The sequence below is a fragment of the Poecile atricapillus genome, chromosome 3 (assembly GCF_030490865.1).
Source record: "Poecile atricapillus isolate bPoeAtr1 chromosome 3, bPoeAtr1.hap1, whole genome shotgun sequence".
Lineage (NCBI taxonomy): Eukaryota > Metazoa > Chordata > Aves > Passeriformes > Paridae > Poecile > Poecile atricapillus.
Window position 1 is genome coordinate 29,743,011 of NC_081251.1, and position 21,841 is coordinate 29,764,851.

The 21,841-nt window shown below is 36.1% G+C and overlaps 1 protein-coding gene across 8 annotated transcripts in view; it reads left to right on the forward strand.

Moving 5' to 3' along the window:
* Positions 1–19,427, forward strand: part of FAM135A (family with sequence similarity 135 member A) — an 80,981-nt gene extending 61,554 nt beyond the window's left edge. For all 8 annotated transcript variants that reach the window (XM_058834650.1, XM_058834649.1, XM_058834654.1 and 5 more), the window contains 8 exons: positions 62–2,351; positions 4,339–4,499; positions 6,168–6,259; positions 8,313–8,410; positions 13,678–13,829; positions 14,760–14,870; positions 17,966–18,079; positions 18,830–19,427. In XM_058834650.1, coding sequence (XP_058690633.1) covers positions 62–2,351; positions 4,339–4,499; positions 6,168–6,259; positions 8,313–8,410; positions 13,678–13,829; positions 14,760–14,870; positions 17,966–18,079; positions 18,830–19,035 — 3,224 coding nt within the window. In that variant the 3' untranslated portion in view covers positions 19,036–19,427. The remainder of the gene's footprint in view (positions 1–61; positions 2,352–4,338; positions 4,500–6,167; positions 6,260–8,312; positions 8,411–13,677; positions 13,830–14,759; positions 14,871–17,965; positions 18,080–18,829) is intronic.
* The last annotated feature ends 2,414 nt before the right edge of the window (positions 19,428–21,841 follow it).

Genomic DNA, 21,841 nt, shown 5'->3' on the forward strand with positions numbered 1-21,841 from the left:
ATCTGCATAACCTTATTGTAAACATACTTTCTCTTCCCCCCGCCCCCCTTTTCTGTGACAGATTTGGATGTACCCTGGTTGGTAGCTCAGAGTGTTCCAAGGGCAGAGTCCAGTAAACTGGATAAATCTGAAGCTGAAGAAGGTTTTGTTGCTGGTCTTACTAGCCCAGAACTGAAAATAAGACCTGCTGGTGCCTCTGTTGTCTGGCATTCAGAAACTGAAAAGATGCTAACAAAAACCTCCAAAGGGAAAAATGAAGATACAAATAAATCCAAAGCTAAGGTTGCTAAGCTCATAAAAACAATAAAAGCTGAAAACACAAAAAAAGTTGTAAAACAGAACTCAAAGGACTCTGTTGTGTTAGTAGGCTACAAATGTTTGATTAGTGCAGCACTGGAAAATGCCTGTAGAAGGTTAGATGGTGAGCCTTCATACAATGCTAATGAAGGGCTGGACCCTAGAGTAGGTGATACAAAGGCCTGCATCAGGCAAATAACTCGAAGAGACCTTCCATTGTTGCCATATGATGAAATGGCTGTCAAGACTGAAGGTGACCAACCAGGTCCAAGTAGTCCTGTGCACTGTGAAAATGAGGCTATTTTTGATAGACTGACTATCTCCCAGACAGGTTCTGGAACTATTCAGGCAGATAGTGCTGTACAACACAGAGTTACACTTGAAGGTTGTCATGGAGATCAACCAGCTTCCTCAGGAGTCAGGACAACTGAGGTCAAACCAAGTAATAAGAATCTTTATGAAGAGGAGAAAGGAGTGGCTCACACTGGATCATGGGTTAAGTTTCCACAAGATGAAGTGCACAAAGAGGATTTGCTGACACCTGATGTTCAGTCTTCAGAATCTGGAAATAAACTGAAATTGGGAGAACAGGAACCCATGCTTGAAAAGGAAGAGGTCCATGAGAGAAACTGTCAGCATACCAGTGACATCTTGACAAAAATGAAAAGCAATCCACCTACTCTTTCAACAAAAGAAAACCAAATCTCTGCAAGTGGAGACATGACTAAATTACCAGATGTTAGTGTGACATATGCCTCTTCTAGATTTTCAGATTCAGGTGTAGAAAGTGAACCAAGTTCTTTTGCAACTCACCCCAACCCTGATCATGTTTTTGAAAATGTTCATGGACAAAGTGCACACAATGGTGAGAGAGTGTTTCCTCAGCCTTTACTAAAACCTGACTGTGTAATAAAAAACACAATCGAAAGCCATTGCACTGAGAGTACGAGTGCTGTAAGTGAAATACAGTCATCCCTGACATCCATAAATTCACTGCCTTCAGATGATGATGAGCTGTCTCCTGATGAGAATTCAAAGATATCTGTTGTACCTGAATGCCAGCTAAGTGACAGCAAAACAGTATTGGATCTAGGAGCAATTGACTTGCCAAAATGTGATGACAGTAAAACATCAAACACCAATTTGCAGCAGCAGCTTGTGTATTCAGGGCACTTAGATAGCAAAACTCTATCTATACATTCCTCACTCTCAGGAAAAAAAGATCTGTTACACTTGGTTGTTTCAGATGAGGACACGCCTACTGATGTGGAAAGTTATAGCCCACAAACAGGCCCTGGCACAACCTGCAAGGACTCTCAGGACTTTGAAAGGCATCCTAGAGCTACAGAAGAAATATTTAAGTTGTGTTTGGAAACAACTTGTATGGGTGAGCCATCTGCTGGTTCAGGTTCTTCATCTGTAAATGCAGTGGTTAACAAAACAAACAAAGGAAAACATAATGAGCCTTTAGAACTAAAGAGCCCAACTGAAGAACTGTCAGTAGCTAAAAGTGAAATTGGTACGGATAATCCTTCTCCAGCTGGTAGTGCTGACATGGTAAAGCAAGGGCTTGTTGAAAACTATTTTGGCTCTCAAAGCAGCACAGGTATTTCAGATATTTGGCCTATGGATAACAGCAATCCTGTTAGCCCTCAAAAGGAAGCATACGAAAAACAAATTATTTGTTCTTCCCAACAAGATGAGGAAGAAGAGGAGGATCACGAAATGATTGAAAATGGATATTATGAAGAAACTGATTATAGTATATTAGATGGAGCTTGCAGTGCTCACCAGGATCATGCCTTAGCAGAAGAGAGAGCCCTGAGATCTGAAATGATTGACAATGGACACCTGCAAGACATAATGACTGTGCCCCCTGTCTGTACCCCTGGTTGTTTGTCTTTCCCTTCTTCTCTGAGAGACTCTCCCTGCAATGTTACCTCTTCTTCAAAGAATAAATCTGATGCAATTACACAACAGCCAGGCAGCACATCCTACAGCTCAGGTTCAGCTGTTTCCTGGTATGAGAGCTCCCCAAAACCTCAAATGTTAGCGTAAGTGATTGTTTTAAAACAAGCTTTTTACTTTTAGAAATTATGTTAATATAATAGAGAAGAGGAAAATAAGCATGGTTGGGCTGTAGAATGCCCCAGAACTGTGGGTTGTGGATTCTGCAAGCCCAAGTAACAGTATGTTCTAGATGTTCAGATAAGAAGTATCTTAGCACTAAACTTCTTTCATGAGTTATCTTGTAATTTCATGTGGTTTGAAAAACAAGCAAAACAGGATTTTTCTTTGTTATGTTTAAAAAATAATCATTCAGCTAAAGAATGATGTTGTAAAGGCTACTGAGCATAAAAATGGTGTTTTATGAAATGGAAATCGTTAAAATAGCAAGCTTGAGAAAATATGCTTTGACTTTAAAAGCATAAATCAAAAAACATTGTCTAACTGGTTGTCCATCAGATTAGCTAAGTGAAGCAGATGTGTAATGCAAGCTATGGTAATAGCCTTATTTTTAAATCTTAATTCAAATATCGAAAATGTAACACTTTGGAGACCACAGTGCTCTAAATTACACTGCAGTTTGGATACTGGGAAAGCCAAATTTAGAGGAATATTAGGGATCCCAGATTGTACCTCTTCTTCTGTAAACATAAGAATTTCCTTGATAAACCCCTGCTGCTAAATGAATATGTGAAGCAGCAGCTTATGTGTTGTATTGGAAGTAAAATGTTGCTATGAGAGAAAAGTTAAAAAGAGAGGTAGAAACAAACACTGAGCAGGTGGAAGAGATATAAGACCAGATAGTTTGTGAAAAGCAGCTTGAGAACAGAAAGAAGGAGTGAGCAGTCAGGTGGAGGAAAACAAGTTAGAAGTGGCCAGAAAAGTAGCTTTTGAAATACTGTACAGTGGGTACTGGTGTGGAATGGGGAAGAGGAAGAGCAGAGAATACTGAGCCTGTTCTGTAATAAAAGTGAACTCAGAATAAAATCAAGGACTTGGCCATGGGAAAAGAAGAGTCTCCTGGAACACGAGATAACTGTGAATCCAGAGGCTATGATCTGCTCCGTAAAGAACCACCCTTGAGTACAAATTCAAGTAGCTTCTGTTGCAGAGTGATAAGAGCAGCTGTCTGCAGTGGTTTCTGTTCATTGTTTTCTGTTCTGCATTGAGGCCTGCCCCTGCCAGTTAGTGAGGAATGAGCTAAAGATAAAGCTGAGAAAAAAGAACAAAAGGTAGAATGAGAGGAAAACAGTGAGCAGGCAGAAGAGGATGGGGTACAGCATGACACCGTAAGGGATCATGCAGAACAGATGGATTAATGAAGCATAAGAAAGCATAAAGCTTTATGTGCTGCAGGGAAACTGATACGTAGTTAGGAAGGCCATACCCAAAAACTAAGGGAAGTGGAAGAAAGGGAGGAAGGAATACAAGGAGCTCCTCTCCTAGCATGTGAGGAGGATCTCAGCTATTAAAAACCTTATAGTGTATGTCTACATAGAATATGTAAATGATAAGAAGTCTGGATCTGGCTATTTCAGAAACAATTCAGCCTACCACAGGAAACTTATGGTGAGATACTAAAGCACTGAATCCTGCTCTCTTCTGACCTAAGAAATAGGCTAGCAAAAATTATCAATAGTCAGTGAAAAACTTAACTTTAACTTCCAATAGGTTATAATTTCTATATTTTTTCTATTGCCTGGAAACAAAGCTGTTGCTTGCTTAAGACCACAATAAACCCAGCATCTTCAGTGGTTTCAGAAATACTTGAGAGTTTGCAAAGACAGTCAGAGGAGAAAAGAGAGTAGAGCTTGAGATAATGGTTTTTGTTACAGAGGAAAAGGAGCTGTAGGAATCTGCAGTAAAAATGTTTTGAGGAAGTAGCTTATTTTGTGAAAATCATAATTTGATATTTTCGTTCATACTAATGACATAGAATACAGAGCAAAATGACAGTAGAAAACTGTATTCTGGAAGACCCCACATTTATCTAGCAATAGTAAATGTGTAAGTTGTTTTTTTTTGTTGTTCCAGTTTCCTACAGGCTAAAGAAGAATTGAGGCAACTTAAACTTCCTGGATTTATGTATAGTGATGTTTTCAAACTGGCTTCTTCAATACCTTATTTCAGTATGGAAGATGACGAGTGTTCAGAAGAAGGAGTACATCTTATAGTCTGTGTCCATGGCCTAGATGGTATGCTGGGAAATGTGATAGTGTACAAGAAAACAGTTCAGATTACCAGTGAGATTTAGCTTTGGTCATTCGAACTCTGAACTGAACATCTGAAATAGGTTCACTGAAGGGAAATGGGAATCTGAAATTGTACTGCTGCATTTGACAATGTGTTCCATAAAATCTTTTAAATTAAGAATTCTATGTCTTTAATAAAACTTCCCTGCACATATATCTGTTTAATGCCATAGTTCACATCAGGTGCATCTTTCAGATTTTTTCTGTTGTAAAGGAATTTGTCCATATTGTGGTAATAGAATGCAGTTACTGACGAAACTTTTTTCTTTAGAATTTCTGTGTTGTCAAGTAAAATGAAATATGTATATATTATTAGGAAAAATAAATAGTACATGTAAAATGCAATCAAGTGTTTATAAGGTTTTAAAAGGTTAAGTCACTGAATCGCGTGGTGTGGTTGAGGGTGAAAAGGATTACTGAAGATTGTCTTATTCAAATTCCTTGCTCAGAGCAGAGTCACCCACAGCAGATTGCCCAGGATGCAGCCCAGTTGGGTTTTTGAATATTTCCAAGGAAGAAGATTCTACTGTGGTAGAAGTGAGAAAATCTCTTTAATTGAAAGGGCTATAAAGTTTAAATAGCTTGAATGTATTCACCTACTTTTAGTTCAAAGCCTGTATGCATATTAAGAAACAATATCCCCTCTAGCTTTTGTGCATTTTTGAGACCCTTCTTAAATTAACAATGTAAGGAAACACGAGAGGGCAGTAGAATAGGATATTGGACTGCACCAACATTGCACAGGCACTTTCTTCATTTTTCAGATTCCTAACATAAAAATTAAAATAACAGCATAGTTTTTCTTGCTACATTTGGGCAGAAAGCAGCCTTTGTTAAGTATTTTCAAAAATCGGACTTGGAGGTATTCCCTCATACTGGTGTAGATACTCTCATGCTGCTGCATGTAGAAGTGGCACAAAAGTTAACTTGACCAAGAAGCCTGTTGTTAAAAAACCATGTGTTTGCAGCCTTAGGAAAGTCCACATAGTTAGAATTTTCTTATGAAATTACAAGTTTATACAAGCTATTTCCTATAAATTACAGATGTAAATAAAAATCCTGTTCTCTAATTAAGGCAGAAAGGTTACCCTTTCTTCAAAAGCATCCATATGACTACTGATGTGGAAAAATCTTCAGGGTGCTTAAACTAGCATTTGTTGTTTTGGGTACCAAAGTATCTAAAAGTATCTTTGTCTGCTGATAGTTCACTCTGCCTTTTCATTTTAAGAAAATACTCCTTCACTGAATTCTTTATACTCACTTTGAGTTCTTTAATCGGCTTTATCAAAATTAATTAGGTTACCAAGAATGTAATGTTCACAGTGCTATCTATGTATCAGTTGGAGGCTAAGACAAAATCAAACATGACTTCCTACATCCTTGCTTTTTTTAAACTGTTTGCATTGAATGTCATTTTCATAAACCATTTTGTCACTTAATTTGACATTATAGTTTATCTTTCAAAGTCTTACTGAATTTTAATTAGGGCTGAGAATATAATTAGCTGTGTTTAAATATAAAGCTCTGCCAGAGATTCATTTCAATATTCTGAGTGCTTTTATTGCAAGTTAATTTTGCAGAATCTAACTCTTGATTGTTCTTCTTTTGAAGGTAACAGCGCAGACCTAAGATTAGTGAAGACTTACATTGAGCTAGGGCTGCCTGGAGGAAGAATTGAATTTCTTATGTCCGAAAGGAATCAGGTATTTGCCAACTGAAAAAGAATTTTTTTAAAGCTATGAACAGTATAAACCTTCAGACACATTTATATAATGGCACTATTGTGTTTACCACGTTTTGTATATTTTTATTGTATTCTCATGGAATCCATTATTTGATCTGTGGCTTGTGTCAAAGTAATTACAAAATCTTCTGTGGTACTGAAGATAAATATTTTAAGGGGCAACATTTGTTACTACCAATTTGTTGTGTGGACTGTCTCCCCTAAGTTCTCAGCATAAACAGTTTGGATTGTGGATAAAATATGCTCAATACTATTGGTAAAAATGGTAATAGTGAAAACTGGTGTGGCAAGGAGGGAGATGTGTGATTTCAGATCTGAGAAATACAGAAGTCCTGTTGTTTGTTCCTTTGTCAGCATACTGCAAGATCTACATCATAACACTGAACAAATATCAAATTACCTCTTGTGTTAAACTTTTGTTAATTTTATTATTTTCTGATGAAGTAAACTTGCCAAAGCACAAAAGACTAATTTTTACTTTTGGTCTGTGTGTATGTGTGTATTATGTATTGTTTTAGACATACTTCAGAGATGAACTAGAACAAAGTCTTGTCAGTGGTTCAAACAAGAGCTTCATTTAGTGCACTAGCATTTTTCCAGCAGTAACTGCTGGGATGCTTTGTGAAACAGGCTGGACAGGCACCAAGCCAGGCTTTCTCTTCTCTAGCGCTATAGTTTGTGTCAGTCAGCAGCTGTGAGATTTTCTGATTTGTGGATTCTGAGACCACTGAGCCCAATAGCTGCTGACAGACTTTTCTCCTTAACATTGGCTGATTCCTTTTGATTGTTTTTACTTCTGTAACCATAGCATATAGTTAAGATTAATTCTTTGGTTTGTATACATTAGTAATTCAGTTGCGAACAAGGAAATTGAAATAGTTTACTTACAGCTTGTTTTGGAAAAAAACTCTTAATAATCATTCCTCATTCATTGCTTCAGTTAATCACATATTTTATAAACAAGTACAATTTCTCCCTCAGGAGGCAACTGAAGAGACTTAGTCCATTTATTATTTCTTACAATTAGATGTGAAACAGTTCCTGTTCATCCATGATACTGTTCCCAGCCTGCCTGAAACTTCCTATCATTTAAAATGGAATGATCAGAACTAGACAGGGCATTTAAAATGCATTTGTACTATGGACTGACAAAATGCTATATTGCTATTTTCTTTCCTTGCTTTCCAAACATAGCTGGATATATGCAACAGATAGATGCAATAGATATGGGGATCATTGTTCACATATACAGTTAGGGCTGGTTTTCTCTGTGTAACATTGGTTTGCATTTCTTCCCATTTTATCACAGGCATGCAGTAGTATAAGGTTCTTCTGAAATTCTGATTTGTTCTATATTTGACTACCCTGAATATTTAGTTTTGTCTACAAACTGATATTTCATCTCTTTCTTTCCTTTCCCAGATCATTTACAAATATGCTGAACACTACAGATTTTAGCACAGATTCTTTAGAACTTGTGTTGAAAAGTTCTAGGCAGACTTTGCCTCTCTCTTTTAATTTCTTACTGCTGATCATGGGAGAGAATCAGCTATGAACTGGGGATAAGGCCTTAATTTTGTTTGATTGTTTCATTTTGAATAACCAGTATTACTGTAGACTGCTGTTGCAGTAATTGTCTCATCTCTATTTCATGAGCAGTGTGATATAATTCTGAATATGCAGTTTGGTCTTCTGTTTCACTACAGATAATCTCAAGTGTAGAGAACAGCTTAGAAGTAAGGCTGGGTGTGTAATGTTAAGTTTTGTTTTGGTGTTTTAGAAGAAAGTAGTCTTAAAATAAAATGTGTATCACTTTATTCCTTGTTACAGGAAAATGACATGAAAAATTTATTATAACTAGCTGTAGTGTTTTTATTCAGAGTTAATATCGATGCTTTTATTTGTGTGCTGTTGATCAAAACACTGGGGAGTAAGAATTCAGACTGAATGCAGAATGTATATTGCTGCATTAGAAAATACAGTTATTATTTTTTATTTCTTTTATTTTACAGAATGATACCTTTGCTGATTTTGATTCCATGACAGATCGTCTTTTAGATGAAATTATACAGTATATACAAATTTATAATCTACCCCTTTCAAAAATCAGGTAATATCTGTTCTATACTATTTACAGAAATAAACTTGAAACTAGAGCCCTGGGTTGTTTTAAACTGTGATGCTCAGGAGCAGGCCAAAAGAGAGATGGTAAAAAGCAGTTTGGGACAGGGGAGGAGCAGGGGAAAGGAGAACAATGGAGAGAGAGGGAATTGCCAGGTGAAAGACTGAACAATGCTGTAAGCTCATCTGTTGGTGGTTTTAGGGTAGAGGTTAAGCATTACATTTAAGGAATTGCTTTCCTGTGCTTCCACAAATTCTGCAAAATAGAATTCTGCAGAAAAACAGATAGTATTTTGAGAAAGTCAAAGGAACCTGTAATAGCACTATGCCATGATGAAGTTAGCTTCCTTCTGATTTTATAGTCCCTTCACCAAATATGACATAGCAGACTGTCTTGTCACTCCTACAGGGCGCTTTCATCTTACCTGTGATGTTGACGGGCAGCTGCATGAAAATATATTTCATTATTTTTTATGTTTTCTGATTGTTTCATCTGCTAAAGAGCATGTTTGACATCTTACTAGAGGGCTTGCTGCAGTCTATGCATTCCTGTTTTCTTTTACATTTACTTCCAGGGAATGCCCATTACATTTATTTTCTCCAAGTAGGTTGCATCATTTGGGCAGACTACCTTACTAACTCAGCAGTGTTGCTGCAGTTAGCTCATCAATAGATGAAAGGAGCTAATTCAAGCCTGACTTCATCCATTTATTTAGGCATCCTCAAATTACACATCCAGAAAGTTTTTTGACTTGCTAGTCACATGTTTCTGACAAGTTTCTGTGTTCACATGTTTGGTAGGCCTCGTTCAGATGGAGGAAACATCTAAAACTTTTAAACATAATCTCACTATTTAAACAAATGTTTCTGTTTTGAGATAGGCAAGATTTGACATGCTTAATTTTGTCTAAACAATTGGTTTAAAAATTAAAAAAGCACTGTGTGATCATATTTTTGTTTCACAGACTACATGGTAGCACCCTTGGTATGGGAGAGAAGAGCTCTGTAACCCACAAGCATACACCAGGATCTTCTCTCCCATGCTGTTGTCTGAAGACTGTAATGAGTAAACCCACCCACTTATCTTCTCACTGTTTATACCTGAGAACTGAACTCTTGTTTACATTTGGTTTGCTTCTCTCATAAGACTTCCAATTTGTAAATATTTTTCACTTTTATTTGTTACTTGTCACTTTAGAAAAAAAAGAAACTATGAATTTTTATTTTAGTTTCTTTTTTAAGGTGTATACTTGTCTTGGGCCTTACTGAAGCAGAAGTTTTCATTCCTCAGCTTAAGCTTTTCTTAAGAGAAAGTTCAATCTGCTAACAAATCCTGTAGCTGTTCTCTGGTAGCTACATGAGAGAGCTGTTAGAACGACATGTGCCTCTGTGTGAAGCCTTGAAGGGACGACCCAGAAAGCCTGGGAAAGTACTGCTGAGAAATCCTCTGCTCAAGACGCCAATGCTTTCCTGCCTCATTTTGGTTATACCATTGTAGAAGGTAGCCCTTGTAATCTGTGGCGTCCTGAATGATGCTGATTTCTCTTCATAAAATCTCCCCATCTCCTAAAGGAAGTGTTCTCTTTAGAAGTGCTGCTTCATAACCCAGACAAAATAGACATCAGCCTCCAGATCTGTGATTTTGTATGGCAAAAAAAGATTATATCCTAGGATGGTTGGATTCCTTCTTGCTTAAGCAGTTGGACATCAGCATCCCAGTGCTTCATGATAAAGCCAATGATGTTCATGGTGGGAGTTCCAGTTTCCTTGGCCTTGGGTCTGGATAGATTAATTTCATATTTCTGTATTTCCACTTGGCACAACATGCTCTTTCTTTTGCTTCCCATTTATTCATTTTCCCCTCCCACTCTCTGTTATCCTGAATGCCAGCTTTTTCACCTGAGTTACACAGTTGTGCTCCTGCAGTAACCATAAATAGACCATTGGGGATCTCTGCCATATGATACCTGTACCTACTGTCTTCCACACCACACTTCATTCTGATGATACACAGTTCAGGCCACACAGAATAACTGCTTTTTAATAGAAACTATAGTGAAACTAAGGCAACTTTAGACCTGACTTGGTACTTCACTGGCAGATGATTGTTGTCACAGCTTAAACAAATCAAAATCAGCTTAGGTCGAGATAAGTCCAGAGCTGTTCTGAAATTCTGCCATTTATTCAGATAAATGCAGAGCCTCATGCACTCTGAAGTAATGGTGAAATCTTACTTACTGTGCTACATTCCTGTACCAAGAAAAGACACTCCCTGTACCACTGGAATAGTGTCAGCTTCACTAATCATTTTTGGTACTTGGAGAGCTAATATCAGTTATTGTAGCAATTCACTATCTGACACATTCATTAATCTCTGAACAAAATCTTTGTGCTCACAAGCAGCATTCAGCAAGCATGAGCTGGAAGTTTGATTCAAAAGAAATGCAATTTGCTGTATGAAAGAACTGTTTAGTAAGGAATCACAGGAGGCTTTAGGTTGAGGGGACATCTGGAGGTCAATTGGACCAGTCATACCAATGCCATCATCAAAGTTAATGCAGCTTTAAAGCATGTCAAATTGCTCAGTGATACCTATTCAGGTTTGGAGTATCTGTGAGGATAGAAGCCCTCCCACATATCTAGGCAGCTGGGGAATAAACCACCTGCTCTTGTAGTGTAGTTTCAGAAACCATTTTGCACATGTCAGGTCTTACATAAATTTCTCATGACTTGTGTTGGACTTTGACCTCAGGCAGATTAATCAAGTTGTCATCCTCTTCCTTAAGTAACATTGGCTCATAAAAAACCCTGAAAGTTTTTAATGCTATGCATATATTAAAACATCTTTTTCTTTTTTTCAGCACCTCATTGATTATGACTCTCTCTTGATTTTTCTTCCTTACATGAATTTTTATAGTTGGACAATATTTTTGTTATTGGCATAGAATAATGAGGTTGTCTCATTTTCTGATAGTGTCTGATTTTCTAGTATGATCTGAATTGGTAGATTTGTATCATAAAGCATGTATAAAAACGCTAATTCTGTTAACTTCAGTGTGCTAATGATACATTCAGAATATTGTAATATTGCCACCTAGTGTTCATTGATTTTGAACAGCATCTCATGAGTAGGATGGATTACATTCCTGTCTTACACTTTCAAGACCCTGTTTGAAGGATTTTCCTTTTCCTGCCCTTTTTGATTTGAGAAAATTTTTAAACCTTTCTGTATTAAAAAACAAATTTAAGCCTTATTATATGTTCACCTAAGCATCTGGATTGGACCACAATGTATTACTGCAACCTTTAGTATATTTCTAAGGCTTTTCAAATTAAGTACAATTGTTTAATCTTTGAGGTACGTTCACATAGCTGATTGTGAGCTCCCAGTTTTCCTCAAAATGGATCTTTCATGTTTCTGAAGTTTTGGTTAGGTATGCTCTTAGGGATGATTGAATTGATAGATGGACTGCTGCTTTTTTCACAGAAAATGCCCTTTTTTATGGCACCATATAAGAATTTTGCATCCCCTTATAACTTTTAGTAAATACTGTCTGAACTGTAGGAGTACCATCAAGAGAGTATCTCTGCTAATGTTCAAATCTTCTTTAGAAAACAATCTGTTTTACTCAAAAGCAGTTACATCATGCAGATCATCTTCAGGATCAGCTCAATTTCTGTGGGCATTTACTTGTTCTTAAAGAAACCTGTGGTTTTGTTGTTTTAGTGTGGATTTTATGATGTCCTCCAAGGGAATAGATTTAAATTTTAGTATTCAAGAGAGCAGCTCAGTATTTTGTTTTGCAAATGCACTGCTGTTGTGCTGACACCACAGAGGATACATAATATTTCATTTCAAAATTAGTTAGGCAAATATAGCAAGTTCAAGCTAAGAATTTCTCATACAAATAATATTGGAAATCTAGTAGTAAAAGCAACTGAGAAGAATATACATCCATGATTAAACTGTGTATTAATAATAAACAAAAAACCTTTTTCTGTCATAGAAATGCATAATTATTTTGGAGTTTAGGCATTCAGGGTGGTTCTGCCATTCTATAACCAATTGTTTGAATTGTTCTATTTACCTTTAAATTGGTATTTTCCAAGGCAGTGATTCTTGCTCGGGAAGCATTTAAACAGTCAAGTAATCTTTTAGCACTGTATTTTATACAGATGTTATAGAAAGCTTTGTTTTAGCTACTTTTGTTGATGAATGTAGTGATACAAAGCAAACAGGAACGATGACCCCAGAGGTATAATACTGTAGCACATATGTGAGCCAGCAATGATAGTTCTACTGTAAATAATTTTGGATGGTTTTCTCTTTTCACATATCCTGGGGTTGCATCTGTAATGCTGGAAGGCACTTTTTCCTTTTAACTTTGTGAGTCTGGTCCCTACCATTATAGTCTTTAAGTCAGTGCCTAGTGTGGTGTGGTCCTTACCTCAGCAAAGATCTGTAAGCATAATAACTAGAATTGCTTAATTTTATAGTGTCTGTTTTATAGAAATGCTTTATATAGGCTTGCGTATATGACAGTATGCACACCACATTAAGTAATGTTTATTCTTAGGTACAAGAAGCTAAAGAGTCCCATCCATCTTTCCCTAATATTGCTTAACCAGGGAAACACCTAAAAGCAACAGTGTCCTGACAGAGACATATTCTTCAATTGCTTGCTCAAGCTGATAGTCACTTCTTTTGGTCAATCTGCTAAGCAGATCTGAGATGTTGCTTCTGTTTTTAAATAATCAGGTTGAGTTAAGTAATAGTTTTCCCCCTATTAAGACTACCTTTGGAATCTGTCTCCACTAGATTGTTTCAGGAATGCTCATACATTTATCACATTGAGTGCCATCACATGACAAAGTAATGATGTTTTCAGTCACACATGGCTCATGAAATATTTTAATAGTTGATGCTAAGGGAAAGGAATCGAGAAGTAATGTTGGGTTTGGGTGGTAGATGTTGGTGGAAAGATATTTTGATTTTGATAGCTTTTCAAAAATGCTGTATAAAATATTTCTGGAGGAGTTCAGAACATGTTTATTATTAATTTGTGCAGCTTAAGAGATATGGACAAACTGTGTTTTCTGTATGGCTTAAAATACAGGTCTGAATGGGAACTTTTCATTAATTTCTTCCTATGCTCTTTTAGCATTTCATGACAGTGATTTTCTTTTTCTTTGTTACAAGAAAAAAAAAAATCCTGCCATAAAATTCCATGTTATATTGCCTTTTTTTTTAAACAGCTTTATTGGACACTCACTGGGTAATTTAATAATCCGTTCAGTGCTCACGAGACATCGATTTAAGTATTACCTCAACAAACTTCATACCTTCCTATCTCTGTCTGGACCACATCTTGGTACCCTCTACAACAGCAGTGCTCTTGTAAATACAGGTGAAGTATTATTTTCAGTAGTAAGAGTTTAGGGGAAATCTTGTCTTTGAAATGCACTTAGCAATTTCATATGGGGTGCACATTTCTGCATTACTATGATTTTGAGAAACTGTATATTTCACTGTCATAATCAGAGAGAAGGGTAATAAAAATAAAGTATCAATAAAAGGATGCGCAAGAGGTGATTGGCATAAGTATTTTCCAGTATGTTTGGTTCAGATTTTCTGTTGCAGCATAAATAAACTCCAGTTTTAATCTGTTGAGCTCAATTTATTATAAACTGAATTTGAATATATTTAATCTGCCAAACAATTAGATAAAATAAATTAAAATTATTCTGAACTATTGGTGTCTTTACTCTCTCAAAAATGCCTTACAGCCTGCAGTGTTTCTGCAGATGTGCATGGCAAGGGAGGCAAGATTTTCTGAAAAGCCAGTTGCCACCTGTTATTATTATTATTAACTAATGGAGAGAACATAACACCATAGAGAACATTCTACTATGGTATCCCTGTGGGAAAATTCTGCTTCTTTTTTTCAAGTTACATTTAATGAGTTCAGTTTAGAAACTGGAGAAGTAATGCCTGTTGTTTTTTGAACATCAAAATGTTCTATTATTATATAAATTATTGAAATAGAATGTGTATGTTCTAGCTAACATTACTGCATTTACACTTTCTGGAAGTTGTTTTTTGTGGGCAGGCATGTACATTAGTGGAAATAAAGGCTTTCATGCTTTATTGTATAGATAGGATAGAAAATGAAAATATAAACTCTTTCTGACCTTGACAGTGCTTACATGAAAAGTAAAATTAACATCTGAGAGACTGTTATGAACTTTACATATTATACTTACATTATTATACTTACATTTAATTAGTTTTCATGTTTTATTGTGGATCTATACTCATGTTGTACCTAACAATACAGGACTGTGGTTTATGCAGAAATGGAAGAAGTCTGGTTCTTTATTGCAATTGACATGTCGAGACCATTCAGATCCACGACAGACATTCTTATATAAACTTAGTAAAAAAGCAGGTAAGCTTTGTTAATGCTTCCTATCTCTTAAATGCAACTGTGCACAAATGTAAAGAGAAAACTTGAAAAAAAAAAAGAACTTATTTTCAAAAACCTCATTTCAGTTTTGAGAATTACTTTAGTCCTGTATTCTTCAAGTAAAGTAAACAATAAGCCATTTTTGTTGCAGAGGTAGGATATTACTTTGAGACTTTCCTTCCTAATGAGCAGAACTTGAGTGTAGCCACTATACCAATAGATAAATAGGGGATTTTTTAATATCTATCTGGGAGCCACTGTGTCAAGTCAAGTACATTCATACACATTTAGGATTACCTGTTCTTTCATCTGCCTTTCTTATCTATACTCTGAATCTAAAATTCTACTTTAAAGTTTTTGCTAACTGGTCTTTTATTACCTCATTAAGATGGTCAGGGAAAACAAAAACTCATTTTCTTAAAGGAAGGAAAAGTTGTACTGAGCATAATAGCTCAATCTCAGATTATTCATACTATATCGTTCTATACAGTTTTCTCTGGGTTGAATATCCTTATTTCAACTGTTGGCCAAGAATGCGTTTTGCCAGTGGATAATGTGCCAGCAGGGGGGTAGTTTCCATTAAGCATTATAAAATTGTTGAGGATTCATCTGACAGGTGTTTCTGAATGTGTGTCAGTCAAGCAGTTTTGAAGCCAGAGATGCTCGTGCTATTTTGTGAAAAATCCAGGCACACTCCTACATCAAAATATTTCTAGGTTGTCACAGCTGGAATTTTGTTAAAATCAACAAAGTACAAAGATATGGGCAGGAGAAAACTGACATATAGCTCTTGAGGTGCTTGAACATAAAATTTACAGGACTTGGAAGAAGCAGAAATAATAAAGAAGGAGCAAGAAGTAAAATTATAGGTAAGATAGGGATATTGATCTAAAATTGATTTTAGAAAAACTTGGGGGTTTCTTACCCTTCTCTTCAGAATCCACTATCACAAAGTGATTTTGTTGATGATAAGGTAATATTTAAAGCTGAACTGGTATTTAAAGGGGAACTCAATGTAGTTTTGCTGTCTTTTGAAAAGAAATGTTTGAATGTAAACAGATGTTTTGTGAAAAGTTACTGGATGCTGAGTGGGACTGTGGGACCCCTGTAAAGAGATAATCAGATTAATTAATCACTTGGCTTTAAAAAAATTCATATTCCATGGTTTTTATGTGTATGTATCTGCACATGACTACAGGCACTGTCATTTGAGTGCTGTTGTCTGTTGTAGAAATGTGACATATTTTCTAATGACATGCCTTTATATGACAGGATTTTTGAAAGACCTAGATAGCATCGTCTCAAGAGTCATAATGTGCATTTCAGACTTTGTTCCCCATAAATGGTAGAAGGAATATAAAAGTCTTAAGGCTTAGTTTCTGCTTTTTTCTTACCAAAAAGATGGAAAGAGCTGTATTTTGGGCCATAGCCTCATACACCATCTTGTTTCCAAGTCCTTCAGTGAGGTCGGTGTAAAAGAGAAGGAAAGGCTGGGGGAGACAGGAGAAAGAGATGTAAAAAATTAATAATTTTAGATAAGGAAAAAAGAAAGTAAATTTTATGCTTCCCTCATAGAGAAGGAAGAAAGTTTTCCTTTGAGGGGTGAGTTAATATACTGTATGTACAACGTAGATGTTGGTGCCTTTAAATCTTGCTATCTGTACAAGGCCTGCTTCTGTCCTGCCATCTCTTTTTTCACTCAGTGGGCATACAGGATCAGCTGTGCTTGACTCTCAGACACAAGGTGAGAGACATTTGGGATTCCCCAACCTGCACAATTCCTCTTTTCAGTTTCTCAATACAGGGAATTTGTGTACTGGTCTTGACAAGGATTCTAAACATGTCTTTTCAGAAGTCACTTAACTCCAGGGTACATGCAAGAGACTGACAACACTGTAGGGAAGTATTGCCCTGATTTTGCAACTTCTGTTGATTTTTGTAATCGTATAGGAAAACAGAGGTCTAAGATGAAGAAGCATCTGTTAATGCTTAATGCTTGGTGTCTTCTTTGGACACTGGCTTTGTATCTGGGAAAATCCCGAAGGAAGCAAAAATTGAAACTTACTGTGGATCCAGCAGGTGGTGTTTTGAGGGTCAAGGTCTCAGCTACATTGTTGTATGGTGGCTTGTGACTCTAGATTTCAAATTTGCCAAAAAGCATACATGTTAAACACATGTTGCTTAACTGCAAAATGGATGAAGAATAGGTAAACAGTAAAATTCACTTATCTTATGAAATACCTTATATACTTTCTTTGTTCCTGCTGAACATTTTGATCAAACACTTTTTCATAATGAAAGATTGCTGATACTTAGGTCTAAAATATGATATTTAGAAGGGGCTGTTCTAAGGCAAATTATTTTCTTAAAGTGCTCCATTGTGTTTGGCCTAAAGCAGATGGGCAGCACCAGAAATCTGCTGCAGCTTTCTAGAGAAAATGTAACAAATGTCTTTACGGGCTGTAACACTGTGATTACTGGGGGTTCCACTGTTCTGCTATTAGCATGGTTGTCCAAGAAGTAGGAAGTCTGGGTTTAGTTATAAAGGTTTAATTATACTTCGGGGTTCTGTTGGGTGGATTCTGCACCTATGCTTGAGCTGGTTAAACCTTACAGTGAGACAGTGCCTTATAGAGGCATCTGCACAAGGTGGGCTATATCATGTATGTGTTGGTGCTAGGCATGAATTCAAATGCAGCTATTGTCTGAAACATCAGTGAAGACAAGGCACCTCCATCTTTAGGTTTCTTTAAGTGATGTGGAGGCTTTACTCTCTTCTGTATAGTCAGAAACCAACAACTGTATTCCTAAAAAACAAGACGAAGGTTTGAACCATACTCAGTTTAATGGGAAACTCTACAATTAAGCCATGGCCACGTGTATTAAATATGTACAGAGGAATGGCTGGTATCAAACATCACATTATTTTGTAGCTCTACCTATTGTAATTGTTTTTTCTCCCTTTTTGTGCAAGATCCTGTAATGAATTAGTGCCAAATATCAGTTGTAAAGTGTTTTAATTACTCTGTAGTAATAGATCGAAGGATTTGCTATAAGTGATACCTTTTTTCTTGTAGGTCTTCATTACTTCAAAAACATTGTGTTAGTAGGATCTCTCCAGGATCGTTACGTTCCTTATCACTCTGCTCGCATTGAGATGTGTAAAACAGCTTTAAAGGATAAGCAATCAGGTAATAAATATCCTGGAAAATAAACAAACTGCTCAGGTTAAAATCTCATACCTATCAATCTCCTCCTATTTAATTTTGGCTGCTTAACAGAGGCACCTCTATTATGTGTTTAAAAACTCTGGGCTTTAGTAAGTAATAGTAAGTAGTAGTAGAGAGAGAAAATCCACGTGGAGGCTGACTTGCTTTCTGTATCTGTCCTGTTCTATTACATGCAGATGGAGATGAGACTGAACAAGTTTCTAGTTTACTGACTTTGCTGAAAATTAGGTGAGATAGACACAGCCCTTGATGCACTAGTCCATGAATGTGGAGGACAAACAATTTTAATTTTTGAGGGTAATTGCAGCATCAAGCCCTGGGCTGTATTTAGCTGTGGCTTAATAATAGCACTGAAAGAAAAGGTAATTTTTCCATTATCGGTTAGGGTCCGTTGTACTGGCTGTTGAGATATCCTAGCACAATTGCATTCTAGTATTATGTTTTGACAATAACTTCTACGTAATGTAATAAATTAATCCTGATTAGTACATTCTCAATATAAATGTACAAATACTAAAATGCATAGCTTCAAATTATTTTTCCACCATTTCTGGAGGAAATTAAACTTTCTGTATGTTCTGTCTTAACAGAACCACAGCATAACACATTTCACTTCTCTTACTCTGGAATGTGTTCATTTTGAGTTCAAAGTCAAAGAATTGTGTTTGTTTCTACCAATTCACACAGTACAACTTTTCTTTTCCTTTACAGGACCAATTTATGCTGAAATGATCCAGAACCTGCTTCTGCCAGTTCTTCAAAATAAGGAATGTAATTTGGTTCGTTATAATGTAATTAATGCATTACCCAATACAGCAGATTCTCTCATAGGGAGAGCAGCACACATTGCTGTTCTTGATTCAGAAATATTTTTAGAAAAATTCTTTCTTGTTGCTGCCCTAAAATATTTTCAGTAGAGAAGAGCATTGTAAGAGACTTGGTTATTACCTCATTAACAGATGAATTCAGATAATGTGTGGTGTTGAAGTATAGCTGCAGCTGTATTTTAAGAGATATTTATACTTTTTATATGGAAGATAATTTATATCATCCACACTTAGGGCTTTTTAACATCAACTTTACTTTCTAGGTAATGTGACTGTGCAATATTTTTTTATTTTGTTCTTTTTACTTTTCTATTACTTTTTCTTAATTTTGGGTACCTAATTATTTGGAGATTAAAGCACAGTGTGTACTTTTGTTTGGTTGGTTATTGGCTTTCAGACAACAGAAGTCGATGTTACTTGGCAACATTTTACAAGAGGCTTTAGATGCCAAAAATAAATTGGATTTTAAAATTCTAACAATGTCTTACGTGTTCACTTGTCGTATTTTAGCACTGTAGGAAGTTTAACTGGAAATACAATGAGCTGCTAAAATACTGGATATTTGAAAATTACTATATCTGCTACAGCTTAACAGTTTTCTACAAAATCATTACTGTCATTCTTAAATATGTTATGCTTGTGGGAATATATTTTCTACTGATCATCAAAAACATGTTCGTTTACATACTCAAATTTTATTACTGGAACTACTGTTTTCAGAAGCAAATGGCAACTAAGGATTTTTGAATGTTCAATGATAGCTGCCTTCAAATAATTGGGGTTTTCCAGACTGTATTAGATGGTTCCTAACTGTCAGTTCTTCAGATAAACATGGACAATTTTATGTGGACTTCCTTGTATATATTTAAGTAAATGTTACAAATTTCTGCAATACTTTTATGAATTTAAGGAATTTTTAAATATTGTTAAAATGTTTTATTGACTATAAAGTATTGTAAATATAAATCAATACATCTTCAAATGAGACAATATTGTAAACTTTACCTAATTAGTGACACGGATAAAATGTTTTTGATATACAGGAATGTTAAAGGTCTGACTTTCTACTGGTGCTGCATAGCATTGTTTGGTTTCTTCTTCCTTCCCTTTTCTCTGTTTCAAACAATAATTCACTAAAGGTGGGGGGGGAAGAGTTACATGTGCATTCACTAATTGTACACTAATTGTAATGAACATTTTTTGAAAAATATAAATGTTGTATAATGCATGTTTATTTTTAGCATTGTGTTATTGCATCTGGTGTTAATAAAATGAACAAATTACTCTAATGAAAGCAATTAAAGAAACTGAAATGTTCTGCTAATTACCAAAATTCTGGGGAGGCTTTTTGTATATGATTAATAATTTTGTACTTTTAAATTAATACAGCAATAATAGTTTATAATGAAGTGATTTTGCATTTGATATAGAATATTGTATAATATTCTTTGTAAACTATGGCAGAGGAGAGTTCCCTATAACTTACAAGATGCTCAAATGAGTATGAGCACCTACAGTTCAGCAATGCATACATTGCAGAGTATTTTATTGGAGTTGTGTTAGGCAAGTCATTATGACACAAAGGTATCTTTAATACATTCTCACTATTACAATGCCTATTTTTATTCTTAATTTTGTATTATGATCTTGCTATTAAGCTCTAAATGTTCAAATTATGTTCCGGTGTCTCAACTGTCTTTTATTTAACAGTATTACGGGATTTACGTACTGGCTAAACTTTGAATAGCTGTTTAATGGAGCTAAAGTTAGAAAACATTCCTTGATTCACAATGAAGACTTTAAACTGTTCTTAGGAAGCAAGTATTTAGGTGGTTCTGTCACTATTGAAAAATGTCTGTCTTGCCTTCTGTGTCTGGAAATCTGTATGTGTAAAGCATGCTCCTGTGATCAGAAAAGCAGAAGTAATATGACAGAAATAGCCATTTTTTTTCCTTTCTCTTTTTTTCTCCCTTTTTTGGGGAGGGGGGAGGTAACCGTACATCCCATCCATTTAAGGCAGTTTGAATGAGGTTTGTTCTTTGAGGAAAACAGATAGTACAGGAAATCATGTTATATTTGTGTGTAAGTATACGAAGGAACAGGGCAAATTAAGAGAACAATAAATTCATTCTCTCTTCCTTAATTTTTATTGCCTACTCCATATGTGGTCTGGTAGCCCTCTCAGTACTGTAGCTTTTGTGAGGGCTGTCTGACAGTAGTGAGAGGTATGATGACCCCAACATGTCCTTGAAGCATAGGAAGTTCATATTTCCTTACAGACTGTATGGTCACTTGCAGTTGCTCTCTGAACAACGCATGCAGGCTGGGATATTTTGGACAACTGCGTGTGTTGCATGGTATGTTTCCGCTACTCCTGCAGTTTTCTGCCTTCTCTTTCCCAGACCTAAATACAGACTTGTGTATACATAAGTCAGTTTCACTGATGCAGTAGCAGCTATGAACTGCTGCTACTCACCATCTCACCGCTCTCCTGTTTGAATGAGGGCTTCATCTTCCTTTAGTGATGGTGACCTCTCCTTCATCCACGTATCCTGCAGCTGCTTGAATCATGCTGCTTACAGAGCAAGATGTAAAACCTGAGGTCTTAACATTCTATTAACTGTCTGTCTCTTGTTCCCTGAAGGCAGTAGGCTGGTACTGTTATTGCAAAAGCTCTCAGTGATATTCTTAGGAGATCACTGCATAAAGTGACATAGTGTCTGAACCTCTGTTTTCATGTTGTATGTATAATTAACTCCTTGGGTTGTGTTTGAATCCTTGGTACCAACTAAACTTTCTGTTCCTGTAAATCTAGGCATTGCTACTACTTTTGAAAAAGAGCTCATGTTGCATTGGACATCACCAGGCTTTACTGTAGAGCCAAGAGGTCTGACAT